Here is a 25,312-nt window from a genome sequence, read left to right as displayed (position 1 = left end):
GAAAAGCATAAAACTAAACTACAATCAAAGCAAGACAATCACTGACGCCCATCTACCTGCCAGAAGAAAGTACAACCCTATACGAAAGGATAGAACCTCTTTCAAAGTTTCTCTATAATCCCTGATATAATAAGAAATTAGGAAACATGATAAAGTCGGACAATATGCAAAAAAAACAACAACAATTAAACAACCTTGTAAAAAAAGAAATGAGAAAAGGAAAAGACTGCTGAGTGCCAACTGTAATTAAAATCTACCCCCAAATGAAGAAGAAATGAAAAGACAAAAATTTCCTGATTCTCTTACAGGCTCATAAATTTGAAATCAATAGATAAAAGTCATGTCAACATCCTATCACTCTAAAAGGCAGTATCTGATATTGAGGGCCTTGTTACTATGTGTGAGAGCAGACCAACAGCAGAAACCAAGATTAACTGACATGATACAAGGTAGCAAAAAGTTCCAACTGACACAAAGAAAAAGAATGGAAAATCAGAACACAGGAGCCATGTCAGAGGTACTCCAAAGGCCTAACACAGCCTGAGTCACAAGAGGAGAGAAAAAGACAAAAGAATGATCTGAAGAGATAAACAGCAATGATTTTCCTGAAGTTGACGAAAGACACCAGTCACAAACACAAGAATTCTATCCAATATTTTAAAAAGAACAAATACCGCTGGGCGCAATGGCGCATGCCTATAATCCCAGTGACTCCAGAGGATGAGGCAGGAGGATCGCAAGTTCAAAGCCAGCCTCAGCAAAGGCAAGTTGCTTAGCAACTCAGTGAGACCTGTCTCTATTTTTTTCCTTTTTTTATTGTTGGTCGTTCAAACATTACATAGTTCTTAATATATCATATTTCACAATTTGATTCAAGTGGGTTATGAACTCCCATTTTTACCCCGTATACAAATTGCTGTATCACATCAGTTACACTTCCATTGATTTACATATTGCCATTCTAGTGTCTGATGTATTCTGCTGTCTATCCTATTCTCTACTATCCCCCCTCCACTCCCCTCCCCTCCCCTCCCCTCCCCTCTTCTCTCTCTACCCCCTCTACTGTAAATCATTTCTTCCACTTGTATTATTCTTCTCTTACCCCTCATTTCCTCTTATATCTAATTTTGTATAACCCTGAGGATCACCTTCCATTTCCATGCAATTTCCCTTCTCTCTCCCTTTCCCTCCCACCTCTCATCCCTGTTTAATGTTAATCTTCTTCTCAAGCTTTTCCCTACCCTGTCCTTGGTTACTCCCCTTATATCAAAGAAGTCATTTGGCATTTGTTTTTTAAGGATTGGCTAGCTTCGCTTAGCATAATCTGCTCTAATGTAGGGCTGGGGATGTGGCTCACTGGCCAAGTGACCCTGAGTGTTGGAGAATGGGGCGGGAGGAGGGGCCGGGGCAGGGAAGGAGAGCCCGGGCCCTCCCTGCAGCACATGGAGTAGCTCCTCCCTGCAGCCTGGAGTAGCTCCACCAGTCAGATGGGTTGCTCAAGCTGCGCATCCTGCTTGAGGTCAATAGGAAAGTCTTCACTGTGACCAAATGCGGCAAGTTGTAGGGCCCAGCGGGTGCATATGGAATATTTGCTGGTAGGGATGCCTCCAGAAGACTGGCAACATTTTGCCTAGATAAGGATGCATTTAGAGATGAATATGATGATCTCTCAGACTTGAATGCAGTGTAAATGGAGAGTGTTTGAGAATGGGAAATGCAGTTGAAAGAAAAAATATGATTATGTAGGCAGATTCCTAAAACCAGGGGAAGAACCTTCAGGATATACAGATGAAGAAGGTACCAAGGATCACAATAAACAGGATTGAACTCTGTAAACAACCAAAGTCAGGGGCCTTCAGAACTGCAATTCTCACCCCCTTTCACAGACTGTCCAGTGTCTTTGGGTTTGATTCACCTGCTGCGGAAAAACATTCGACAGACTGTGTACAAGATGTATGGGTCTCACCATGAAGACTTGAACACTAGGCATTTTTTATGCTGCCAGACTCATTTGTTGCAGTTGTTTGTAATGTCTGGGGTGGCTTCATCATCCTGAAAAGGAGGAAAAGGGGATTTCTTAAACTGCAAGAAAGTCATGAGGTTACTTTTAGCTTTTTCCATTTCTCTTTTATCTTCCTCTCTTCCCCCCTTCCCCTTCCTCCCTTCCTCCCTTCTTCTCATCTTCCCTTCTTTCCTACTCTTCCTTCCTTCCCCTCCCCCCTTTTTAAGATATCAAAGACAACTGGATGTGTATTTGCTACTCTGCATTTTTGAGCACTGAGGAGGGAGGAGACCTGAGCAGGGGAGGAGGTTGAGTAGTTTAAGCTACTGAAACATGGAAATGTGAATTCCCAAACTCTTCTTTTGGGGGCTTTGTCAGGGAAAAGAAAAAAAAAACATTTCTAAGAAATCTTAGGAACTGAGAATGGATTTAAGTGAGTTCAAGTCAAAGCAGTTTCCCAATCGAGATCATTTGAAACCAGTTTTACTCCTTTCCTTCCTTCCTCTAGGTCAAATCAATATTTATTGTGCCTTATTTCATGTCCATAGACTTGAATTATTATTAGGGTAAGCCTTCACATGAATTCAGAAGTCACTACAAGCAGCATTGAGACTGAAGTTGGAATATTCTGTTGATCACAAAACCTTGAAGTCATTCTGTGTATATAGAATGCAAAAGGAATAGTTAGTGTTAACTGACATATATGTTAATATACCCAAACTTAGTTAGCAATGTCATGGCCAAATACATTCTTCCTGTGCTTTTCTCTTTCCAAAATAAATAAATAAATAAATAAATAAATAAAAACAAATCAACAACTCTTATCCCCCAACAGCGGCCTAATTTCAGGAGTCTGACCCTCACATCTCACTAGTGTGGGAGCAGGGTTATGGTGTGGATCTCTGTGTGTGTGTGTCTGGGTGTGTGAGGGTACCTTGCAAGGGACTCTTTCTGCAGATACTGTAAATACAAGTACCATTTTGATAAAGCATGTACAATGAATTTTTTTAAAAAAGATAGAAATACATGAACAGACTTCCTATGTTCAAGGATAAAAAGACCGGTTGATAGAAACGTGTCATTCCTTCCTAAATTTATCTATATATTTAATGTAACTGCAATAAACATCCAGAAAGGCATTTCTATGGTGCTTAAGTAGATTCTAAAATTTATGAAAGGTTAAAGGACTAAAACTGTCCATATATTTTTAAAGCAAGAGAAAAAAGAGGCTTACTCTTTCAGATATTTATATTCAGTTTAACATCACAATTCTGTAGGAAGAAACACACTGACCAAACATAAAGAAATTCTACAACCACAGCTACCCATAGATGTATGCAGAAATACACTGGAGACGGTTTGGCAGATCAGTGGTGAGGGTGGGAAAATGGCTCTTCACATGGAACAAGAGGAAATAACACTCTGAGTCAGTGTCTACTGAAATGAATTAAATATTTAAAAGTAAAACGCTCAGAGCAAAACTGAAGCGTCCAGAAACAACGAAAGGAAACATTATAGTACCTTAGAGTAGAGGAGCATCTCTCACATAAGGCACAAAGAGCACCAAACTTCAAATTTTTAACTGGTACGTTTTGACTCTCTTAAAATTTCAAACTACTACTTATCAGAATAGGCCTTAAGAAAAGAGAAAATGCCAAGCAGAAACTTGGAGAAGATATCCACAATCTGTAACACCTGTGACGAGAAGGTGATTGATTCTACAGTCTGTAAGGTATTCTAACAAAGCAAAAAGAAAAAGACAAAGTCTAATCGGAATATAGACAAAGACAGAACAGGCACGGCATAAAAGGTAAAGTACTTTGAACCAATAACGTTAAGATATAATCAACCAAATTAATAAACAGGAAAGCACATGCCACAAAGATACTATCTTGTACCCATTGATGGGACAGACAAAGATGAGAAGAGAGGCAGAAAAACAAAGAGAAGTCTGACAATTGGAGGAAATGTGGAATTTCTAATATATTCCTGATGGGAGTAAAATGACCTGTCTAATCTGAAAAAAATATCAGTATTTTCCTATTACTTGAATATTCTCACACCTCCTGAACCAGCAATTCCACTACTAAGTGTGCTTCCAAGAGAAACTTTCACCCATGCACCAGACTACACATGAATATTCAAGATGACACTGTTTTTAAGGCAGAACCCAGGAAATAAGTCAGTTACCCATCATCAACAAGAACAAAAAATAATGAGAGATGTAGGGGACTATTGTGATTTTTCAGTAACTGAATACAGCCACGTTGGGAGCTACATCTCAAGCTAGGCTACCCAGGACATATATAGACAACATAACTTGCTTCAACTAAACTGAATTAGTTTGCTCTGACTTTCCTGTACAGGAGCACCTATTTCATCAATAAAAGTCTACTCAAATTCTGAAGATTATGAATTTGACAGAATTAATGGCAAAAACATCAAAGTATTTTGATAAACACAGAATGTGTTTCGATGGCACACATCAAGACAGAGCTGGCTTCTGCAAGGGGGTTTGAGCAGTCACATCAACAAATACAAAGAAAGGTGACATCTCTATGACTGACTTTTCAAGTGAGTGAGCAGGTAGCCTGCAACCAGCACAGTCACAGGGGCAGTGTGCCCAGCTGCCAAACATGGAGCTGTAGGATTTAGTGTATGCCCTGCTGGGTTGCAGTTTTGCTTTGGTCAGAAACCTCCTTGATATTTTCCTGTTCCTCCCCTTTGAACTGGGAATGTTTACCCTGCTCCTACTTACTATTTCAAATCGGAAGTAACATAGTGTTATAACTTAATTTTTATAGCATCCTAAAACTGAACTGCCTTGAGTCTCAGCATACACAACTTAACACTGTTGAGCAATGCCAAAGCTGTCAAAACTTTGGGACTCTTTGGGATTTGTGTACAAAATGTGGGTGCATTTGGCTTTGTTAAGATGGACATGAACCTTTCAGGTGGCTATAGTAGAATATCATGGTTTGGTACTGAACTGTTACCCAGAGATTCTTGTGTTAAAGGATTACTTCCCAGAGTAAGTGCTATTGGGAGTTGGTGAAGCCATCTAAAGGTGGGGCCTAGTAGAAGTCTCATAAAGAGCCCCAAGTGCTGTAATCAGAGCTTAACAAGCAATTCAAGTGGGAGTTTAGAAGACCCTTAAAGTGGATTATGATAGCCTGATCCCTCCTCCTTACTCCCTTTGCCCTTGATGGGAATTGTAGAACCCCTGACCAGTCTTTGTCCTCACCTTCACTCCCTGGCCATCACGTGAGCAATTTTCTTCCACCACACATTCCCTGTCATAATGGGCTGTTTCCAAAAGAAATGCAGCCAAAACATTTTGGAATCGCCAAAACTGTGAGCCAAATTATTAGAAGAAGAAAAAAAAAGAGAAACATTTCCATTCCTAAGTTGATTATCTCAGAAATTTGTCATTGTGATGGAAAGCTGACCAAAGCATGGGGCTAGTTGTAATATGTCTCTTCTAAGTGGGCAGAGGAAAACAAGAGGTGGTGAACTCCCGGTGGGATCCACTAGAGACTGTTAAATTGAGCATTGACATTTCAGGACTACTGATCTTGCTCCAGTCACACCTTCCCAACCACCCTGGCCAAATGTATGCTCATTGCTAATCCCCCTTCCTTAACCAGCCTCACCATCCACCATGCACTTGATCCATTCCTCCATGGTAAACCGCATCACGTGGTTCCCTTTCACATGCCAGGAATCAGGCTCCTCAACAAACACGGCACAGCAAAATCTGTCTACATGGAGTGCACAGACATAGCCACGATGTCTTTCTTCATCATGGACTTCAATGAGTTTGCAGGAGTAATTAATCGTCTTCTTCTCTTTACAGAAATGATGGACAGGAAGCTCCCTAATTGTCTTTTCTATCTCAGAAAGATACCAAGGCTGTCCTTCAAAGCCAATTATTTCTTTTGTTTTGCTATCTATACCAAAGAACAAATATCCCCCATCAGTATTTGCAAATGCGGAAACATATTGAGGTACCTCTTCTTTCATGAACTCCAACACATCTTCTCTTTTACTTTTTTCTTTTTCTCCAAACTCATCTCTATTTGGGACTAATTTAGTAGCAACAAATGTTGATTCAGAAAAGTTGACTTTACTTTTGTATGTAAGTTTTGTCTTGCTAAAAACCTCTGAAGGTGAGTCCACCACACTACTTTCTTCATGAACATCAGTAGGGACCTTCATTGCATTCGTTTTTGGTGTTGAAAATAATCTGGATCCAGTTTTCTTCTCTTGGAGGAAAGCCAGTGCATGGGTACCATCCATGACAATTGTAGATGTTGTATTTTTGCTATACAGATTGGTTCTCAACGTGACAATCTGCTGACCAGAGCTATCCAAGCTCCAGGATTTCACAAAAATCAAAAATGTGTTAGCATTCTGCATGAAGTCAAGGTAATTTCGAACACGAGGCAGCATACCGCTGAAAGATATTTCCAAATCTTCTCCTATTCCGTCTTCATTATACTTATACTCTGTATTCTCGATTTCAGCCTTGATAACTCCTCCTCCAGAATTCAGCAAAGCACACATGGCTCGTGAGACAGCCTCTTTCTGCATTTTCTTCCTTTGTTTGTTCTTCATACTGTTCCTATTCTTCTCTCCAAGAGTGACTTTTCCTACATCTAAAACCAGCTCATTATAATCCGTTTCAAAATCAATTCTGATGTTTACGTCCACAGTGGCCATTTGGTTGCCAAGCTGAAATTCTTTCCTGTAAAACCGACAGAGCCATTAGAATGGGACCCAGGCAGGAGTAAGCAAATTCTGAATTCTGAGGGAAACAGAGTGAAACCCTTTGTAGAAGTCGCCCTGGACTGGGAAGTACACAGCTAGAAAGTGACAAGTTTGGGGGCAGATTATCACAAAAGACCCACAACTTACACTCTTACTGGTATTTTGATTTTGCTGCCATAGATTTCCATCATGCTCTTCTAATTCCTTAAATCTTCCCTTACTCTGTGCTTATATCATTCTTTCTGATCATTCATTTTGTATAGATTGTGTTTTCTCTTCTTTCCTTATACAACCCCAGAAGGGAATCTACATTTTTGACCTTGTCCTTGAGTCAAGTCTTAATTATACAATTGTATCAAATTTCCATCGTGATTTTAACGATTTCAACTTTTACAGCGTTTACCTTCCTTATCTCCTTTCGTAGGGAGTTTTGGGGTTTGTTTGTGTGTTTGTTTTGGTACCAGGGATAGAACCCAGGAGTGCTCAACCCCTGAGCCACATGCCCAGCCTTTTTCATATTTTATTTACAGACAGGGTCTCACTGAGTTGCTTAGGTCCTCAGTAAGTTGCTGAGGCTGGCTTTGAACCTTGATCCTTCCTGCCTCAGCCTCCTGAGCCACTGGGAGACAGGTATGTGCCACCACACCAGGCTATTGTAGGAATCCTTTGGGAAAATTGTCACTTGGAATTCTAGGGGCAATCAGCAATATGACATGTTCGTTATTTTTTTCTTCCTGTTAACAATAATAAATGTGATTCATAATATTTGGCCCTTGCTCTTAAGCAAAGTGGGCCATGTCACTGTGTCCTTTTCCTATTAGAAAACCACAGTATCTTCAATGAGGGAAAATCCTTACACTCAACCCGTCTGCATTATGGTCGGATTGTTTGTGTCCCCTCAACGTTAATATGTTGAAAACTTTACCCCCAAGATGATTAGGCCTTTGGGAGGTGGGGTCATGAAGACATAGCCCTTGACCATAGGATTCGTGTTTTTACAAAAGAACCCTAGAAAGCTGGCTCAGCCCTTCTGTGATGGGAAGACACAGAGAGAAGCTGGGAATCACCCTGGGAGAAGAGGCCTCACCAGAACCCAACCATGCTGGCACCTTGATCTTGGACTTACCAGCCTCCAGGACGGAGAGAGAAATACATTTCAGCAATTTATAAGCCGCCCAGCTCCCAAACAATGGTGATTTGTTACAGCATCCTGCATGTCCTAAGGCAGTCTGCCTTAGTCTGGGTACTTCTAATCCATTAGCTTGTGCCTTTGAGGCCACTGGGATTACTGCTTGGCTTTAGGTTGAAAACTAAAAGATCTTTGGGTTCATCAATAGGTATAGAGACAGTTGATAGAAAAGTCCATCCCAGGTTGTCATCACTACCCAGAAAATGTTATCAGGAGTCATCATCTTCCTGGCCACTGCTGGATCAGTAGTAGGCACAAGTGCAAGATATTCCTCTTGTCTCTATGATTTCCTCATCTTGTGACCCAGACCCCAGAACACCTGATAATCCTACACGAATGATGAGCACTCCATACAGAAAAGAGAGTCATAAATCCATGTAACAACAGTTGACAGGGACCAGACAAGCCTTTCAATACATGCCACCCCTCTACAGCATCAGAGTGATCACCATTCAACCTAGAATAGGGGGCTCTGTGCTTTGGCCCAGGTGTGCTGTGTGACACTAATGCCTTCCTCCCACAGACCTCCCGTGTTCTTCCTTCTCCCCTTGGAATTTGCACTGCACTGAAATGTGCAGAGAATGGTTTTCAAACTACAGGAAATCTGTATTTTGAAAATCACTTAAGATACCAGAAGGAAAGGCTCTGGGGCTTGCTTCGTGGTGTGGACACTGACCCTTGGGAGGTTCTGAGCCCTCTCCTTGCTCTGGAATGCCCACCTGGAAATTTCCCAGGCCCCTTCCATGGCCTGAGGTAAACCAGGACTAGCAGTGTCCTCCTGGGAAGCTGCCCAAACCTAGAGAAGATGGCCCATGTCCCATTTCTCTCATTTGGGATACACCACGACCTTCTATCCAAGGAACCCTGGGCCTATTGGGTTGTCTGGGACCCTGTCGCTGGCTGTGGATCCCAGGAGAACACCCCACAGGACTATTTCTTTCACAGGATCAAGCCAGGTTGCACTTCCAGGACGGTGACAATAGACTCTTCATCATTGACTCCAGTTATTTACGTTGACAAGGGAGCCCAAACACGTTTGCTGGTAGAATTCACCACTGAAAACTTCTGATTCGAGGGTTTTGTTTTGGGGGATTGTTGGCTTGTTTTCATTATGAATTCAGTCTCCCTACTAGGTATTGACCTGTTTAGATTTTCTATTTCTTCCTAATTCAGTGTACGTAGGTTGTGTTTCTAAGATTTTCTCCATTCCATCTCTATTTTCTAATTTGATGACATACTCTTGCTCGTAGTTCTCACTGATAATCTTTTATTTCTGAGAAAACCACTAGTAAATTTGTTTCTTTCCTTTCTGATTTTAGTACTTTCATTTTCTTTTTCCTTCTTATCAATCTAAGTAAAGATCTGCTGGATTTTGTTAAAAATAAAACAACTTTCATTTATTCTTTTCTACTTTCTACTCCATTATTTCACTTATTTCTCCTCTAATATTTATAATTTCCCATCTTCTGCTGACTTGTGATTAGTTCTTTCTTTTTTTCTTCCCTGTGTCTCTGAGGTCTAGTGTCAGGCTGTTGACTTGAGATCTTTCTTCACTTTCACTGTAGGTGTTTACACTATTCAAAGCCTCCCTGTAGAACTACTCTTACTAGATCTCTAAATTTTGGTATATTGTGTTTCGTTTTCATTTATCTCAAGATATTTACTAATTTATCTTGTGATTTCTCATTTCTCATTTTCTCATTTCAGGAGTGTGCTATTTAATTTCTGTATATTTGTGATTTTTCCAGCTTTTTGCTTCTATTGGTTGCTCTCCCCCACCCCAAGAAGGTAGTGGAGATGGGAATAGGAAAGCAATAAAAGGAATTAGACTAATTTTCCTATGTTCATATATGCATATGCCACCAGTGAACTCCACCTCATGTACAACCACAAGAACAGGATCCTAATTAGAGTAAGTTATACTCATGTCTCCATAATATGTCAAAATATAATCTACTGTCATGTATATCTAAAGGACAAATGTTTTAAAAGTTATTATATTTTAAAAATTCTTGCATTTAATTTCAGAGATTTTTTCCCCTTTCCGATTTCTACTCAAATTGGCTCCTGAACCCTTCTTATAAAGGTTTCAACTCAATTATTGCATTTTTTAGCTCTATTTCTTCTTTGGGTTTCTTTTCATAATTTCTAACATTGTTGACATGGTCAGTTTCCTTATATGTTTTTTCCTGAATTCCTTTAGTTCTTAATATACATTTCCTTTAGCTCTCTGGACAAATTTAAGACAGTTGTGGGATTTTGTTTGTATCTTTTTTCAACAGATGACTAAAATTTATGTGTATATAATGTAGGAAAGGTTGTTTTAAAATATGTGTATGTTGTGGGATGATTCAATTAAGGTAATTAATATATTGTTTATTTTACTGATGTGCCTTTTTGAGGTGAGAACACTTAAAAACTATTCTCTGCGTAATTTTTCAAGAACACAATATGCTGCTATGACATGGAGTCGCTGTTGTACTTGAAGACATGGGGGAAAACACAATAATAATTCTATTGAACTATGGAGAATGCTCAGCATGGCAGGAATACACAGCTTTCTCTGCTTTTTTGAATAAAGATGTCACATTAAAACAATTACTGTTTGAAATTTCAACTGAAACGATTGTGCTTACCTAGCTTCTTGGTGATTCATCTCTTCCAGGAGTCAAGACTTCTCCTGTAGCCTCAGTTCTTCTGGGACCTGTCAGAGTTTTAAGTACCTGTTGGCCCTTTTTATGTCTTCATTTGAGAAATGTCTATTATGTTCATTTTATAACGAGGTTATTTGATGTCTTGCAATGTGTTGAGTTCTTTATATATTTTGGATAGTAGGCCCTTATCAGGAGTGTGGCTGCCAAGTACATCCTCCCACCCTATAGGTTATCTCAATCTTTTGATTGTTTCCTTTCCTGTAGAGAAACATTTCAATTTGATGTAGTCCCATTCGTTTAGCTTAGGTTTTGTTATCTGCACTTTGGGGAACATATTTAAAAAAAAATTATTGCCCAAACTAATGTCACAGAGCTTTTCTCCTTTGTTTTCATGTGCAAGTTTTCAGTTTCTGGTCTCGCACAAGTTTTTCATCTATTTTGAGTTGATTTATGTCTCTGGTGCAAGAAAAAGGGTCTTATTTTACTCTTCTCCACAGGTGTATAAAGACACTTGTTTTTTGCAGCCTTTTTCTTAAATATGTCCAGGAGTCTTACCTTCCTCAGGGAGAGGTTCTGCCAAATTACTTTCTTCATAAGCATGAGCTATGTTCCCCTGGTTTTCATGCCTGCAGAGCTTCGGCTGAAAATCGGGCATTTAAAACAAACTACCATGTCTCCCAATCTTTGCAGACCAGCTCTATGCCAGGGCAGATCTTTACAGATGAGCTGATCCTATTCTGATCCCAGGGACCAGCTTGAGGTCAAAGTTTAAAGTCTTCTCAGGTATATCGTAAGCATTCACCCTGCCTATTCTGCACGGACTTTTCTCAATTCCTCCTAATAAATAGCTGCTTTTGAATGTCTTGATTACCCCCCAAATCTTCACCACCCTCTGCTCCTCTCCTGGGCCTTGGATTGCTCATACATATCCGCAGCTGTAATCTCTTGCCCCAGGCATCCACGGGTATGTAGTCTCCCTACAACCTTCACGTGCAGTGGCAGTCACATTTCCCCATGAAATGAGATCCAAGTTGGGCGGTCCAGAGACCTATCCTTCAGCCAGTCCTCAGGCAGGTTAGAACCCTGCCACTCAGGTTCGCTCTGGCCCTGCACTTCAAGGGAAGGGACTGCAAACAGTGCTGCTGCCCCCTGCAGCCTGAGACTTTGCCATGCCAGGGAGAGGAAGGGCAGGGGCAAGAAAAAACATCCCGACCTTCTCGACAGGTTAGAATGTGGCTGCTTCTTCATTGGGCATCTGCGTGGTTGCTGTAAACCTCTGACTTTGACTTCAGTCAGTTTCTGTTGCTTTGGATGTTTCCACAAGGGGGAAGCTTCCTAGTCTCCACTTTGCTGACATGAACCCTCTCATTATTCTTTTCTTTCATTCTTTTTTCTGTTTTCTTTTGTTTTTATTTTAACATTTTGTTTTTTCGAGATGAGGCCTCACTATGTTGCCCTGACGGGCCTTGCCCTTCTTGGCACAAGCAACCATTTGGTCTCAGCCTCCCTAGGAGCTGGGACTACAGGTTTGTAACATCCTGCTGGCTCTATCCTCATTTCTAAATAATAAATTCAGTTTGTTAATAATTTGCTTTTATGATATTCCTCTCTTTTTTCACGTTCTGCTTTCACATCATTGCTAGATTTTGTTCCCATCAACTTTTATGGTGACTTCATACAATCAGTTGGGGATCCATCCTAGTTTTCTCTCCTCTAACATCATACCCAACATAGTAGCTTTCAGTGGCAGAGTTTACCAAGGTCTGTCACACTTGCAGAAACTAAAATAGAAAATTTTCAATCTTCCTATGTTATATAATCACTTTTGGAAAATAATGATTACCTGTGTTTATAGAATCTTACAAACTGCTGCATAATTTTATAGGTAGTATAAAAGTACTGTTAGGTAATTATTCCTGTATACGTGAAAATTGAAGTTGCTTTCCAATGTTTATTTTCATAATTCTAAGACCTCGGCTCTGTTAGATTGAGACTCGGGTATTCAAATGACCTCATCGAATTTTCATGGAGCCCAAGAGTCCCCTGGCTAAGTACTTCAATTCTACATACAGATGTGGTTCACACATAAAGAAACAACCGCTTGGCCCCAGGTTGGAAGGCCACAGCAGACGGAAAGAAATGAAACCAGAGTGCAGAAAATAAGAACTGAAACCCTGGCTCAGAAAAAGAAAATCATATAGGGGAAGAAACAGTCTGGACATGGAGAAATCAAGATTCAAGCTAAAACAAGGGGTTTTACCTGATCTTGTACATTTGGAATTAAATTAAGTATACAAAGTGTATATACACACTGTGAGTGGTTGATGGAGTTTGAATTACTGGAGCAGCTGATGAAATACTAACAATTGGAGACATATTATCAAATGATTTCCTAAAGGATTGCATCAGACTTTCATTAGCAAGCTTCTCTTGGGCAGAAGGATTACAGGGATCCACCCTGGGCCTGTGCAGGCTGCTGGTTCTGAGTCTATAACAAAGTAGCCGCCTGCCCTTTTGGGGGGGGCTGGAAAATCAGAGCTGTGTCCTAAGACATCCTGGGACCTGGGCATTCATTCAGATGGGTCCCCTAGGCCTGGGCCCCTCCAGGAAAGCACTGGAACAGAACTCTGACGGCTCCCCAAACAGTGAGGCTGCAGGAGAAGCCTTGACTCCTGGTAGAGGAACAATGGAGAAGCCAAGTAAGCAAAACTGTTTCAGTTTAAATTTATAAGAAATGTTGTTTTAATGGGACATCATTATCCAAAAAAGCAGAGAAACGTGTCTATTCCTGCCATGCTGAGCTTTCTCCACAGTATTAGGGCACAATTGGGGTCCTTTACCTCATTTCTTCGTATTTCTTACACAACAGGGGCAGCTGAAATATGAGTCACCTTCCTGTCGACCAGACAGAAAAGATCCTCCATCTCTATTTCAAGAAGGGCAAGAGAGTCAGTTTCACTTCTGCTCAGTGACGCATTTGAATTTCTCCATCTTAGGTTCATGCCCTTCCAGGAGGAATATGGTCCCTCATCTCATACTGTAGCCTCTAGAAGTAGACTGCTGTCACCTTCCCTCCCAACCCCCATTCCAACACCCTCTGCATCTGGCCCTGCTATTAGGGACACTTCTGGTTCGTCCACAATAAGCAAAAGGAGCAGCAGTCAATCACACCTGCCTCCCCACCCCCAAGATGCCTAAGGAGCCTTCTCATACCACCCGGGAACTCGGAACTAGTGGCAGCTGTAGAAGAGGCTCCTTTAGGGGAACTTGTGGGCTGGGCTGGGTCCTTGGCCATCTCAGTCCAACACTCATGACTAGGTACAATTTTCACCATCCAAAATCAATCTTCAGGCATATATCTGGGACACAATCCTTTAAAAAAAAATAAGCTGGAGACTGGACTCCACCAAGTCCCTAGTACCTTAAACTCAATGGCCTCCATGAACCCTTGGGTCTGGGTTCACAAGTTAGTTGCTTCCTCTAAATTCCTTTATTCCCTTGATGGTGGGAGAATTCTGTGAGGTGTGAAGTCAGGTAGAACTTCACAAAAGTGGCACCCAACTGACAGGAGAGACTAAGGAACATTCCTGGCCCCTCCTTGCTTACCAGTGCCACGTTCCATGGCATCTGGGAGGACAATGTGGCCATCTTTCTCCTCTTCTAGTTCAGGAACTTTGGGCAGGGAACTCCTGTGCTTGCTTTTTCTTTCTGGACCTAGACTGCAGTTCTTCAGTGACACCCCCGCATTTCCTCAACTCCACTCAAGTGCAGATCTCTAGGAGGATGGGGCACCCGAGGTGCCCTGGAGACCACATAGCCTGACCTGCACACTCGGCCAGTGCCTCTCTAACCCCGTCTCCTAAACCACAGACCCCGACTCCCTGTCCCAGAGCTGTTGAAGGTCTCCCCTGTCCAAGCAGGGACCAAAGTCCTTCTGGCACACCATACCCCGTGGGCCAGAGTTCAAGGAGCCAAGTCCTCAATGTCCTGTTAAGGTTTGGGAGAAGGTGATATGAACACTCCAACAAAGGAGCCAAGTTTCCCACAAAAGAGAGACCCCAGTCAGTCTGGAGACCAGGGTTGGGGTGAGGGTCTTCCAGAAAGAGGTGGAGTTGGGCTGCTGGTGCCCCACCTCGCCCCAGAGCCAGATGCCTAGACCTGGGGGTGAGAGTAGAGTAGAAAACTAAGGATGGAAAATGTGGCTAAAGAGCAGGCCTCACTTTCCAGTGCATTGCCACCTGAAACAAGACCCCTTGCAAACACCAGTGCACCCAGTGCATGCATTGGCCCTTGCATAGCAGGTGAAGGCAGGTGCTGGGAAAACCCAGCCAGAAAAGAGAGCACCCTGCCTCAGAAACTTTCTTCCCCAGGCAAAGTGGAGAGGGAAACCTACCAAGCCCTTCTAAGTGTAGAGACAGGGTAGTTGCCCGTAGATCCTTCCAGCTCTTCTGCCTTCTGTTTCCTGCACCCTGGTACCTTGCACTCTCAGCGCGACTCTCACGCAGAATTTTCTAGATCCCGCCTTCTATCGGGCTCATGATGCTCCAGGAAGTGAGGGCACTATGCTCAATTGCACAATTGTCATTTGATTTCTCAAATTCGAAGAAGTTTCTCCCTGTAGCAGGGTAACTCAGTATTTCCAAACTTTACTCGCATTCGCAGGTCACTTGCTGTCACGTTGCTTAAAATCCCAGGTACCTCCAGCAACAGGGAGGACAGCTGTCAATGCCTAAACCAAGGGGCAAGGAGAGGCTGCTCCACAGAAGGCAGAGTCCAATGCCTAGAGCTTGTAGAACAAGGAGCATCATAGGGACATCCTTTCACTGAGAGTCTACTATGGCTCCTGGGGTGCGACACAGCCTACCTGCCTCTTGTTTCCCCTGGCTCTGGTCGACATTATGGGGGTACGTTTCTCTAGCTTAGCACTTCTCAAACCGATACCAGAAATCACAAGTCACTGGAAACCACAGCTGTCAAATGCTCAGAGGTACAAATGGCAGTGGCGAGTGTACAAGTCTGAGTTGCTCTCACTCGGGAGCTCCTCCCCAGAGCCCACTGGGACTCAGCTGCAGACTGTTGGAGATAGTCTCTGCTGCACATCTACCCAGGAGGCAACGCAGACCACCTGTTCACAACACAGATCCTGAGAGCGCAGAGCTGGGCCTCATCTCAGTTCTTCCTCACGTCAGTGATAAGAAATGGTTTCACTGAGGCGAAGAAAATCCTCTTCAGGAATTGACTTAAAAAACAGTAGAGCAGGAACTTTCCCAGAGCACAAGATAACGTCCAAGATGTAAGCTGACAAATAATAAGTGTATCCATAACAAAGTGGGTGGGAGGCACATCATCTCCCTAGGGGCTCCCCAAGTACACAAAATTCATGCAACTTTTAAATCCTGTTATAATGACCTCTGGAGTAGCCAGGAGACAGCACACATGGAATACATTTAAGGCCTAAAGTAGAACAGAAGTAAGAGAGTGTGCACACTCCTACCTACTCAGAGAATGCTAACAGGAGTGTACAAACCCCTGCGTGCTGCTCCCAAAACATACTTCATTCTTTCTCCCCTCAGAGGTAAGACACCTCACAAATTTCACATTTAACATTCCCCTGTTTTTCTGTATAGTTTCACCATATTTTAAAACACATGAGGTTTGATTTCACATGATTTTAAATGGCAGGTCACAAAAATGAAATTGTACTTTGCGTTGATTGTAAACTCTCCGTTGTTCCTTGACATTCTTCTCACAAAGGCAGTACCTCAATCCCTTCCCCTTGAACGTGTGCCCATCTTGGTATCCTGCTTGTAACCAAGAGAGTCAGGCATCAGTCATGCTGTGTCACTTCCAAGGTTTGATTTGAAAAGACAGTAGAGCTACCCCCAAGGCCTCTGCAGGATTGTGTGTGTGTGTGTGTGTGTTTGTTGTGCATGTGTGTTGGCAGGGAGGACAACTAAGGAGCCCCCAGCTGTGGATGTCTCTGCATCATCAACCACACACAGGTAAAGGAGTCTTTGGATGATTCCAGCCCCATTGGTCAAGCTGTTCCACCAAAAGTGAAGGCAGCAGCAACAAGGCTTCCCCACTGTGCTCTGCATCTTTTCCAGACCCTCAGGATCCCTGAGTCTAATAAATGTTTATTTTGTACTGGCTAAGTCCCAGGGGAATTTGTTACACACCCGTAGTAACTGGAGCAATACTATGTGCATCTTCTGCAATCTTCCTACCTTTTTCCACCAACATTATGTTCCTGATGCATAGTCCTCAGTAGAAAATGGTGGCTTACATGAGAAGCCCAAGTGTAATCTACCAGATGCCACAATGCAGCACTGTCTTCACATTCTCCTTGATCTAAGTACTTTCCAACCCTTGGCACTTTTGCACTTACTCATTTTTCTCAACCATGAAAGTTTCAGTTTACTTCTCTCTGAGCAACAATCATTGATTGGTGTGTAACAACAAATTGTGCTGAAAATATCTATAGATCAATTAGGAAGCAATTGACATCTTTATGAGATTACAATTTGCAATCCAAGAACACAACACAGCTCTGTCATTTACATTGTCTTCAGTGCCTTACAATTTAGTTATATACGATTTTCTGTGATATTCTTGCACAACTTTTGCTGCATTTATTCGGATGCCCTTTATTTTGAGGCAGTTTAAATGATATATTTAAAAATATTTTCTACTGTTTTCAAAATAATATGGTTGTTTCTCATTCTTTGATATCTAGATCTAACAAATTCACATGCTATTCTAATTCTAATGAGATTTCTTTTTTCTGCATAGTCACTGAAATTACTTTCTTCCCAGAATCTTATCACCTTTTTTTTTTCCTACTCAAATGCATGACTAGGCCCTCTAGTGCAACACTGAACAGAAGTGATGATGTACCACTAATATGACGGCCCCTATCTTCAGGGCACATCTCAACAGTTCCTTATTATGAAAAATGATTGCTGTATGTCCTTCTAGTAAATGCCTTTGCCCATTTCCAAAAGCTTCTTTGTGTTTCTAATTTGTTAAGAGTCCTGAATGGATATTGAACTTCATCAAAGACTTTTTCCTCATCTACTCCAACTTTCATGATTTTTCTCTTTTAATCTGAGGTGAGTTACAGTGATTTTCTGATGCTAATATCAACACTGAATTCCTAACTTTACTCGCCTTAAACGTGATCTGTTATCATTTTTCCATTCTGTTGGATATGGTTTGCTAATCTATTGGGGATTTTTCATGTACATATTTGAGTGATGATGATGTGTGATGTTCCTCTTGTTCTGTATCTAATTTGTCATCTATAATGTTAGCCTTATACAAAAAGGAAGTGGGTTCTCTTTTTCTATAACTGGAAGACTTTGCGTAAGGTTGATGTTCTCTTTATCTTCCTGCCCCCATTCCAGGAATTGAACCCAAGCTCTGTACCTCTGAGCTATATCCTTGGCCATTTTACTTTAGTTTGAGACAGAGACTCCCTAAGGGCCCAGGCTGGTCTGGAACTTTCAATTCTCCTGCCTCAGTCGGGTGATGGAACTGTAATTACAGGAGTGGGCCACCACTCTCTCTTCCTTAAACCTATTAAAACTTCCTTTGATGATTGTGGGCAAATGTTTTACTACTAATTCATTCACTATCCGTGACTATAGAATTTCTATTTTAATCCATGAGTTAAAACTACTTTTAAATTCTGGCACATATGAAAACTTTGTATTTACCATTCCATTAACTAGTTTCTAAGGTATTTCCGTTGGTGGGTCTAAGAATAGAGCTGGTATAAGATCTGTCCTGGGAACTCTGTTGAATATTTTGTAATTAGAGAAATTCCCAAATATCAGTGCTATGAAGCAAAACCTCCCCTACAAGATAATCATAATTACAAATGGGATACTATTAATTTGCCAGTGGGTACACAAACCATAGATCATCTTATCAAAGTAATCAAAGTTAATATCAGTAATTGAATGAATCAAAATCACATTCATTCTGATGTGATACACTGAGGTGCGTGGTATTCTTGCTAAGCATGCATAAGCTGAATATAAACATAAGGAAACATGAGATGACCCACAGAAGTTGATAAATTGCAAAACAATGGACCCATGCCCTCAACAGTATTTATATATTATGAGAGATAAAGACTGAAGGAGGATTCCACATTAAGTAAGACTAAAAGGAATGAAAGGCTAAAAAGTCAGGTGTAATCCTAGGTAGAATCTTAGAGAAAAATCTGTTCTGCTTCTTGCCATGAAGACGATTTGGGGACAATCAATACAATTCACCAAAGGTACTTTAGGTAGTAGTACTGGATCAGTGTTAACATCCTGTTATTGATCGTTGTCCTGTGAACACCCTTAATTTTAGGAAACAACCACTGAAGTTTGAAAGTGAAAGGGATGTGATAAGTTAAATGTGTCCCCTAAGGTCCCTGTGTTGGAAACTCCCCAATCAACAGTGTTGAGAGAAGGGACTTTTGAGAGGTGATTAAGAAGACCATAATGTCCCCATTATCGTAGGAGTGGCGCCTTATAAAAGGATGCATCTGGTCACTATTTAAGGTATGGTCAGCCTGACTCAATTTGCACTTGCCAAGAATCCTCAGGCCAACAAGTTCCCCTGAATGCATTTCCCTTGGTGAGGAGACCTGAGATCCTGCCACAGCCATCTCTTCTCCTTCAACCCATCCCACCTGGGAAGGGCATGATGTCACAGATGCTTCAGCTGTGCCTGCCTCCCTACCCCACATTTCTCTGTGGCCCCCCACAGCTCCAGGAATGCAGAAGTGGTGCCTGCCCCACCCATTTTCCCCAGAGTTGAAGACCACACTGGAATCTGGTCTTCAGCCGCCGCTAGGGGGCGCTGCCCTCGCCGTTCACTAACAACTGACCAGACCCGCCAAGATGGGGGAAAATCGAAAGCCCCGGAGCAAAAGAAACCAGATAAACTCCTTTGCGGAGTGGGGGAGGGGAGGTTCTCATTCAGCATCTGCCGCGCCACTGGGAGCATCTTCGAATTTCCCGCGCAAGAAATCTGGGCACTCGGGTTGGTCATTAGATTCCGCCCTTTGCAGGGTGGGGGAATGAAGTGCCCTGGGAGCCAGAAGTTGTCACCACCGGGAGGGGAGCTCCTCCGAACTAAGGACGCCCCCGGGTGCCCAAGTAAAGTCAACCCTGGGAGAACTAGTTAAGAATGATTCCTTTTTACTTTGAAATGTTACAGACGTACGAAAAGGTACTCTACGCCGGTGCCTCCAGGATCCCGCTGAGGAAGAGAAAGGCTCCTGCAACTGGGGCGTCCTGGGGACTCCTCCCCTCCTCCCGTCTCCGCCCTCCCCTTTCCCTCTTGTGGCTCCCCTACCTCCCTTGTCCCTCCCTCCCCCACCAGACCGCCTCCCCTTCTTCCAGGCAGGAGCCAGCAGAAGCTGGAGTCTGGGTCCTGCCCCACATCCACGGGGCATTTACAGTGACTGTCTGGTGTCGCTGTGCAGGTGGGGGACCCAGGTTTGCTGCCCTCGCCAGGTCTGGGAGAGCTCAGCGCTTGTGTTTCTTCCCTGCTGGTTGAAAGCAGGACTGCCTTCAGGTCTCCTCTCTGCACCCTCCCCAGGTCTTCAGCTGAAGGGGCTGAGTGATTCTGGGTGACAGGTGCTGGAGATCACCCATCCCCATCTGCAAAAAGTTACTGAGACCGCAAAAGGTTTCATCATTTCCTCAGAGAAACAGGACGGCTTCAAATTTCACTGGGACAGAATAAGCAGAATAACTCTGTAGCCCCAGGTCCTTGGCCATTTCCTGAGGTTATCATCACATATGACTGCACATAGGGTGTGACACTACACCCTGTACAACCAGGGAAATGAAAAGGTGTGCTGCAATTGTATACGATGAATCAAAATGCATTTTCTGATGTCATATGTACCTAATTCAAATTGATTAATTAATTAATTTTTAAAAAGAAAAAGTCTATGTAAGCTTTTCCTTTCCTTGTGTGGACGCTGCCCCGCCCCGTTCGCCTGAGTTCTCTGTCTTTTTGAGACCAAACACCATGCCTTCAATTGCATTGCAGAGCTCTGATGGGGAGATATTTGAAGTTGATATAGAAATTGCCAAACAATCTGTGACAATCAAGACCATGTTGCAAGATTTGGGAACGGATGACGAAGGTGATGACCCAGTTCCTCTACCAAATGTTAATGCAGCGATATTTGAAAAGGTCATTCAGTGGTGCACACACCACAAGGATGACCCTCCTCCTCCTGAGGAATATGAGAACAAAGAAAAGCAAACAGAATACATCCCTGTTTGGGACTAAGAATTCCTGAAACTTGACCAAGGAACACTTTTTGAACTTCTTCTGGCTGCAAACTACTTAGACATCAACGGTTTGCTTGATGCTCCATGCAAGACCGTTGCCCACATGATCAAGGGGAAAACTTGGAGATTCGCAAAAACTTCAATATCAAAAACAACTGAAGAGGAGGAAGCCCAGGTACTCAAAGAGAACCAGTGGTGTGAAAAGAAGTGAAATGCTGGACCTGACGCTGCAACACTCTAAGGATTGTTCCAAATACTAGTTGCACTGCTCTGTTTATAATTGTTAGTACTAGACAAACAGGAGAAATGAAGAAGCAAATCAGTTGTATTAGCATAAAACTGTCCTTACTGCATGTGTGGTTTGAGTACAGACTCCAAACCTATGGCTGAATTTCTTCTAGTGTGAGAGAAAGTTTCTTTCTTTCTTTATTCTGAATACAACGGAACTGTGGGTTCTCTGTAGAAAGGGGCATTTTGGGCTTTCCCTCCTTTTGTAAAGCAATTTCTGCCTAGTTTATTGTCCAGTTAACTTGGGTGAGCTTTGAAAAGTTGGCAAAAGAATTTCTGAAATGGAATTAACAAAATATTATCTTTATTCATGAATTGGAAACTGGAAAAAGGCTACTTGAAAGTAAATGTTCTGAGTTGGGGTTCTTAGGATGTCTTCCAGCCTCCTGGAGTCAATCAGTACCACTGGGATAGATTAGCCTGTATGTAGCAGGGCTTCCTTAATTGGACCAGAGAACTTGGTTTTTTTTTTTTTTTTTTTTCAAGCAGGAACAAACTTTATTTCTGAACTCACCTAATGCCACCCACAGGGCCCTGCCAGGAACTCCACACCAACCGGAACTCTCAAACTTGTTTTTTTTTTTTTCTTTTTTCTTTTTCTTGAATGTCAGCTTTGAATATGTTGCCTAGAGACTCAGTTATTACCCAGTTTGTGGATTTGGAGGGGAGAAATGTAACTAGACATTTGGATAGCTTTTCAATTAAAAAAAGACATTTAATTCATGGGGTCTGTCATCTTTTAAAAAACTATGTTCCCATATGGGGAAAAGTCTTCATACTCCTTGCATGTAAAAAGTAACTTTAACATTGAAATATGTGGCAAAACCCAGAAAACATTCATCATGAGTGCAAGGTACTTTCAATAAAATAAAATAATAGTTTACAGATTTTATCCTTCCCTACTATGCTCCCCTTTTCTTTCCTAGTTATCATTATCTGTATTCATATGTGCCGCAGTCTGGCTGGGCACAATTCAGGAGCCACTTGTCAAAAGAAACGAACTTTATTTTTTAGAACACACGCCAAACCACAGAGCTCCTCAGGAAAACCCCTCAGAGCCCAACTGCCACCGGCTTCCCACAAGCCTCTCAACCTCCCCCCACTCCTCCTGCTCTTGAGGCTGATTGGCTGGGTCATGTGGGCAGAGCCAAAAAAAGTCCCCCAGCTCTGTGGTCTGAAAGGGCGGGGAAACAGCCCAATGAGCATGACCTCAGAGGAGCCAATCAGTTGGCAGCTAGAAGTTTGCTGGGGCCGCTGTGAGCCAATCATCAGCTGGCAGCTAGAAGTTTGCTGGCAGCTGGCAGTTTGCTGGGAGCTGGAAGTTTGCTGGGGCCCCTTCCGCTGTGGCTCTCAACACATATGTAATTTTATTGTATTTTCTTTACACTTCCTGTGAGTTGTTCTGGTGAAGGTTATCATGATAGTAGCTTGCGTTCACTTCTTCTCCCATTTGTCCCGAATTCATCTTGCCTAATAATATCCCATATGTAGTCTCCAAAAATTTTTTTTAAAAACTATGTAAACCAGTGATAGTCATTCCACCTTCGCTCAGCTCTGGAAGGCCTTGTTTGGGGTCGTCTATTGGCATATTTATTGTAGGTAATACACCCACGTGACTTCATAGCTTCCTGGGGCTATTTTGGAATTCCTAAGCAATGCAAAAGTCTTGAAAGTGTCTTCTTTGCATCTTCATTCACACCTTGGAGCATCACAGAGAAGATAACTACTTTGTGGAGCCTGCATTCAGGGAACAATTTTCATAAAGGCAATACCTTAATTAGAAGCTTCACGGTTGATTTTTTCCTATTCATCCTACCACATAATAACACAGCCTTCCAAAACATCCTTCAAAGTCTTGATAGAGAGTCATAAATTATTTAAGTACTACACATTTCTGGCTGAAATTTAATTTGAATGTCTTTTTTCTTTTTTCTTTTTTCTTTTTTTTTGGTACTGGAGATTGAACTCATGGGGTGGTTAATCACTGAACCACACCCCAGCCCATTTTATTTCTTTTATATTCTATTAGAAATGTATGGTTATACACAGTAGTTGGTTTTGTCCCACAGACTCATATATACGTGGAAATTGATTTCAGTTCATGATCCTTCCTGTTTCCTCTCCCTTTTCCCTTCTGGGCTACCCTCTCCTTTTCTGTTTTTTATTTTGATATAGGGTCAGGGTGTCGCTAAGTTGCTTAGGGCCTTGTTAAGTTGCTGAGTCTGGCTCTGATTGCAATCCTCCTGCCTCAGCCTCCTGGCTGGCTGGGATTACAGGCCTGAACCACCACCAGGCTGAATCTCTTACCTCTTTATCAGCACCAGGACCACACTCCCAAAAACATGTTCCCATTTCTCAAACCCAAAACACTTTTAGAGAGAGAAATGGCTTATATTTGAGAGATGGAATATTATTTACATTTAACTAGATTGTCATGTTTATATGTTTTTCTACTCTGATTTTGCATTTACTTTTGAGTAAAGATTTTCTCTTTTGCAATGTTTTTAACCAGAAAGCATCATGAGATTCAGAGTTCTGAAGAGATTTTCCAGACCAAACAATGCATTTCACAAACTTGTGCAAGTTTTGGAGACTTGTGTCTTTTTCATAACCACTCAGCTTATATATTCTGATTTTCTTCATGCCTGGAATGTTTCTTAAAGAGTTAGGATGTTTACAGAATAAGAGGTGGTGTTTTAGTTTTTATTTTCTTTCCCATGGGAACCTTGGAAACCCCCACTACTAGATTTATATAAGCACTTAGTAATATGTCAACTGATCAATATGCATCCACAGAATTGAAGACAAGCTAAGACCTCTGAAGATAGGCTGTTGTTCAAAGGACACTGCTCCTATACTTCACCTTGGTATTCTCTACACTTCACAAGGAATAAACAGCCTTTGCAACGGTGGTACTTCACCATCTTCGAAAGTTTAGGATCCCTATTGGAGGCACAGGTTACCCCAGGTCTCTTCATTCAACCTACCAGCCCACTAGCAGTACAGAAGAGGAAGTTATTGGATGCTTAGCAGCATACCTGGCTTTAACCCATCAGGTACCATTAACACTCCCTATAGTTGTGACAACTAAAAACAACTTTATAGACATTATGTACCTTAAAAGGCAAAATACCCTCCCCCTCTACCTTGTCGAGAACCTCTGCTCTAGTGAAGCATTGAACATTTACTATTATTATTATGAATGTTGTTCTTTATACCAAGGATTGAACCCAAGGCATTTCTCCACTGCCCACATCCCCAGCACTTTTTAAAAATATTTTATTTAGGGCCTTGCTAAATTGCTGAGGCTGGCGTTGAACTCACAATCCTCCTGCCTCAGCCTCCCCAACCACTAGGATTATGGGCGAGTGCTACCACATCTAGCCACACTCATTTTAATAATGAGAACACCATGGCTGCTCTACAGAAGTATAATGCAAGATACTTACATCGTTTAAAATTTTCCAGTAACCACATTTTTTAAAGAGAATATATAATGATTTGAAAATATAATGATTATAAAATATAATGAAATGGTTATAAAATATAATAATGATAAAAACATGATGAAGGGGATATTTTCATTCTCCATACCAAATTATTGAATCCAGTGCAGATTCATGCTCACACCATATCCCAATTTGGACCAACCACACTGCAAGTATTCATCTGCCACCTGTGGTCAGTATGTGCCAGGATGGACAGTACAGCCACATTCAGGGACAGATGACAAAAGCTTGAAAGTCAGCAGCAACAAAGTAAGCTAACAAGTAGCAACCAGCACAGCCAGTGTCCAGATCCTGGTTTCTGCTACCATTCTCCACTGAAGGACGCAGAGCTCCACGGAGAAATGGATGACCCCGGGGCTGAGGCAGGACCTAGGAGATGGGCCTCAGTTGTATCTGATTTAATGCACTCAGAAAGAAATAAGAAATATTTTCCTCCCTATTTTGCTGAAACTAGAGGAGCCTAGGATTTCAAGGAGAGCTCCTAGAATTCCTTGAGTAAACACAGATGGGAGAACAACAGGCAGAGAAGCTCAAAGCTTAGAACATGGGAATACATTCACAGTAAGTGAAATATCAGTCCCGTAATATTC

At 42.0% G+C, this 25,312-nt stretch overlaps 3 protein-coding genes and 1 pseudogene across 5 annotated transcripts in view; 2 read left to right on the top strand and 2 right to left on the bottom strand.

Moving 5' to 3' along the window:
* The window catches only part of LOC308636116 (protein SLFN14-like), a gene marked incomplete at both ends in the record, with an annotated part of 462,924 nt that overhangs the window by 319,603 nt on the left and 118,009 nt on the right, over positions 1 to 25,312 (top strand). The window lies entirely within an intron of this gene.
* The window catches only part of LOC308636277 (protein SLFN14-like), a gene marked incomplete at both ends in the record, with an annotated part of 238,084 nt that overhangs the window by 137,073 nt on the left and 75,699 nt on the right, over positions 1 to 25,312 (bottom strand). The window lies entirely within an intron of this gene.
* SLFN12 (schlafen family member 12) lies at positions 1,281 to 15,175 on the bottom strand. 2 transcript variants are annotated; one of them, XM_081272819.1, is made up of 3 exons: positions 15,009 to 15,175; positions 5,656 to 6,749; positions 1,281 to 2,052 (listed from the first exon to the last, which is right to left on the bottom strand). In XM_081272819.1, exons 2-3 carry the CDS (start codon positions 6,722 to 6,724, stop codon positions 2,048 to 2,050), a joined length of 1,074 nt encoding a protein of 357 aa, XP_081128945.1. In that variant the 5' UTR covers positions 6,725 to 6,749; positions 15,009 to 15,175; the 3' UTR covers positions 1,281 to 2,047. The 2 variants fall into 2 exon arrangements, with proteins under 2 accessions (XP_081128945.1, XP_081128946.1); XM_081272820.1 differs by lacking the exon at positions 15,009 to 15,175 and adding an exon at positions 14,222 to 14,322.
* Positions 20,657 to 21,136, top strand: LOC308636814 (S-phase kinase-associated protein 1-like; annotated as a pseudogene). The gene has a single exon. The product of its transcript is annotated as an S-phase kinase-associated protein 1-like (transcript).

Source organism: Spermophilus citellus (assembly GCF_964194105.1).
Source record: "Spermophilus citellus genome assembly, chromosome: 17".
Taxonomy (NCBI): Eukaryota; Metazoa; Chordata; class Mammalia; order Rodentia; family Sciuridae; genus Spermophilus; species Spermophilus citellus.
Note: the sequence above shows the minus strand (reverse complement) of the source record. Positions and strands in the feature narration are given on the sequence as shown.

Coding starts and splice junctions, on each gene's coding strand:
- SLFN12 (XM_081272819.1), bottom strand. CDS start 6,724: ATGGCCACTGTGGACGTAAACATCAGAATTGATTTTGAAACGGATTAT.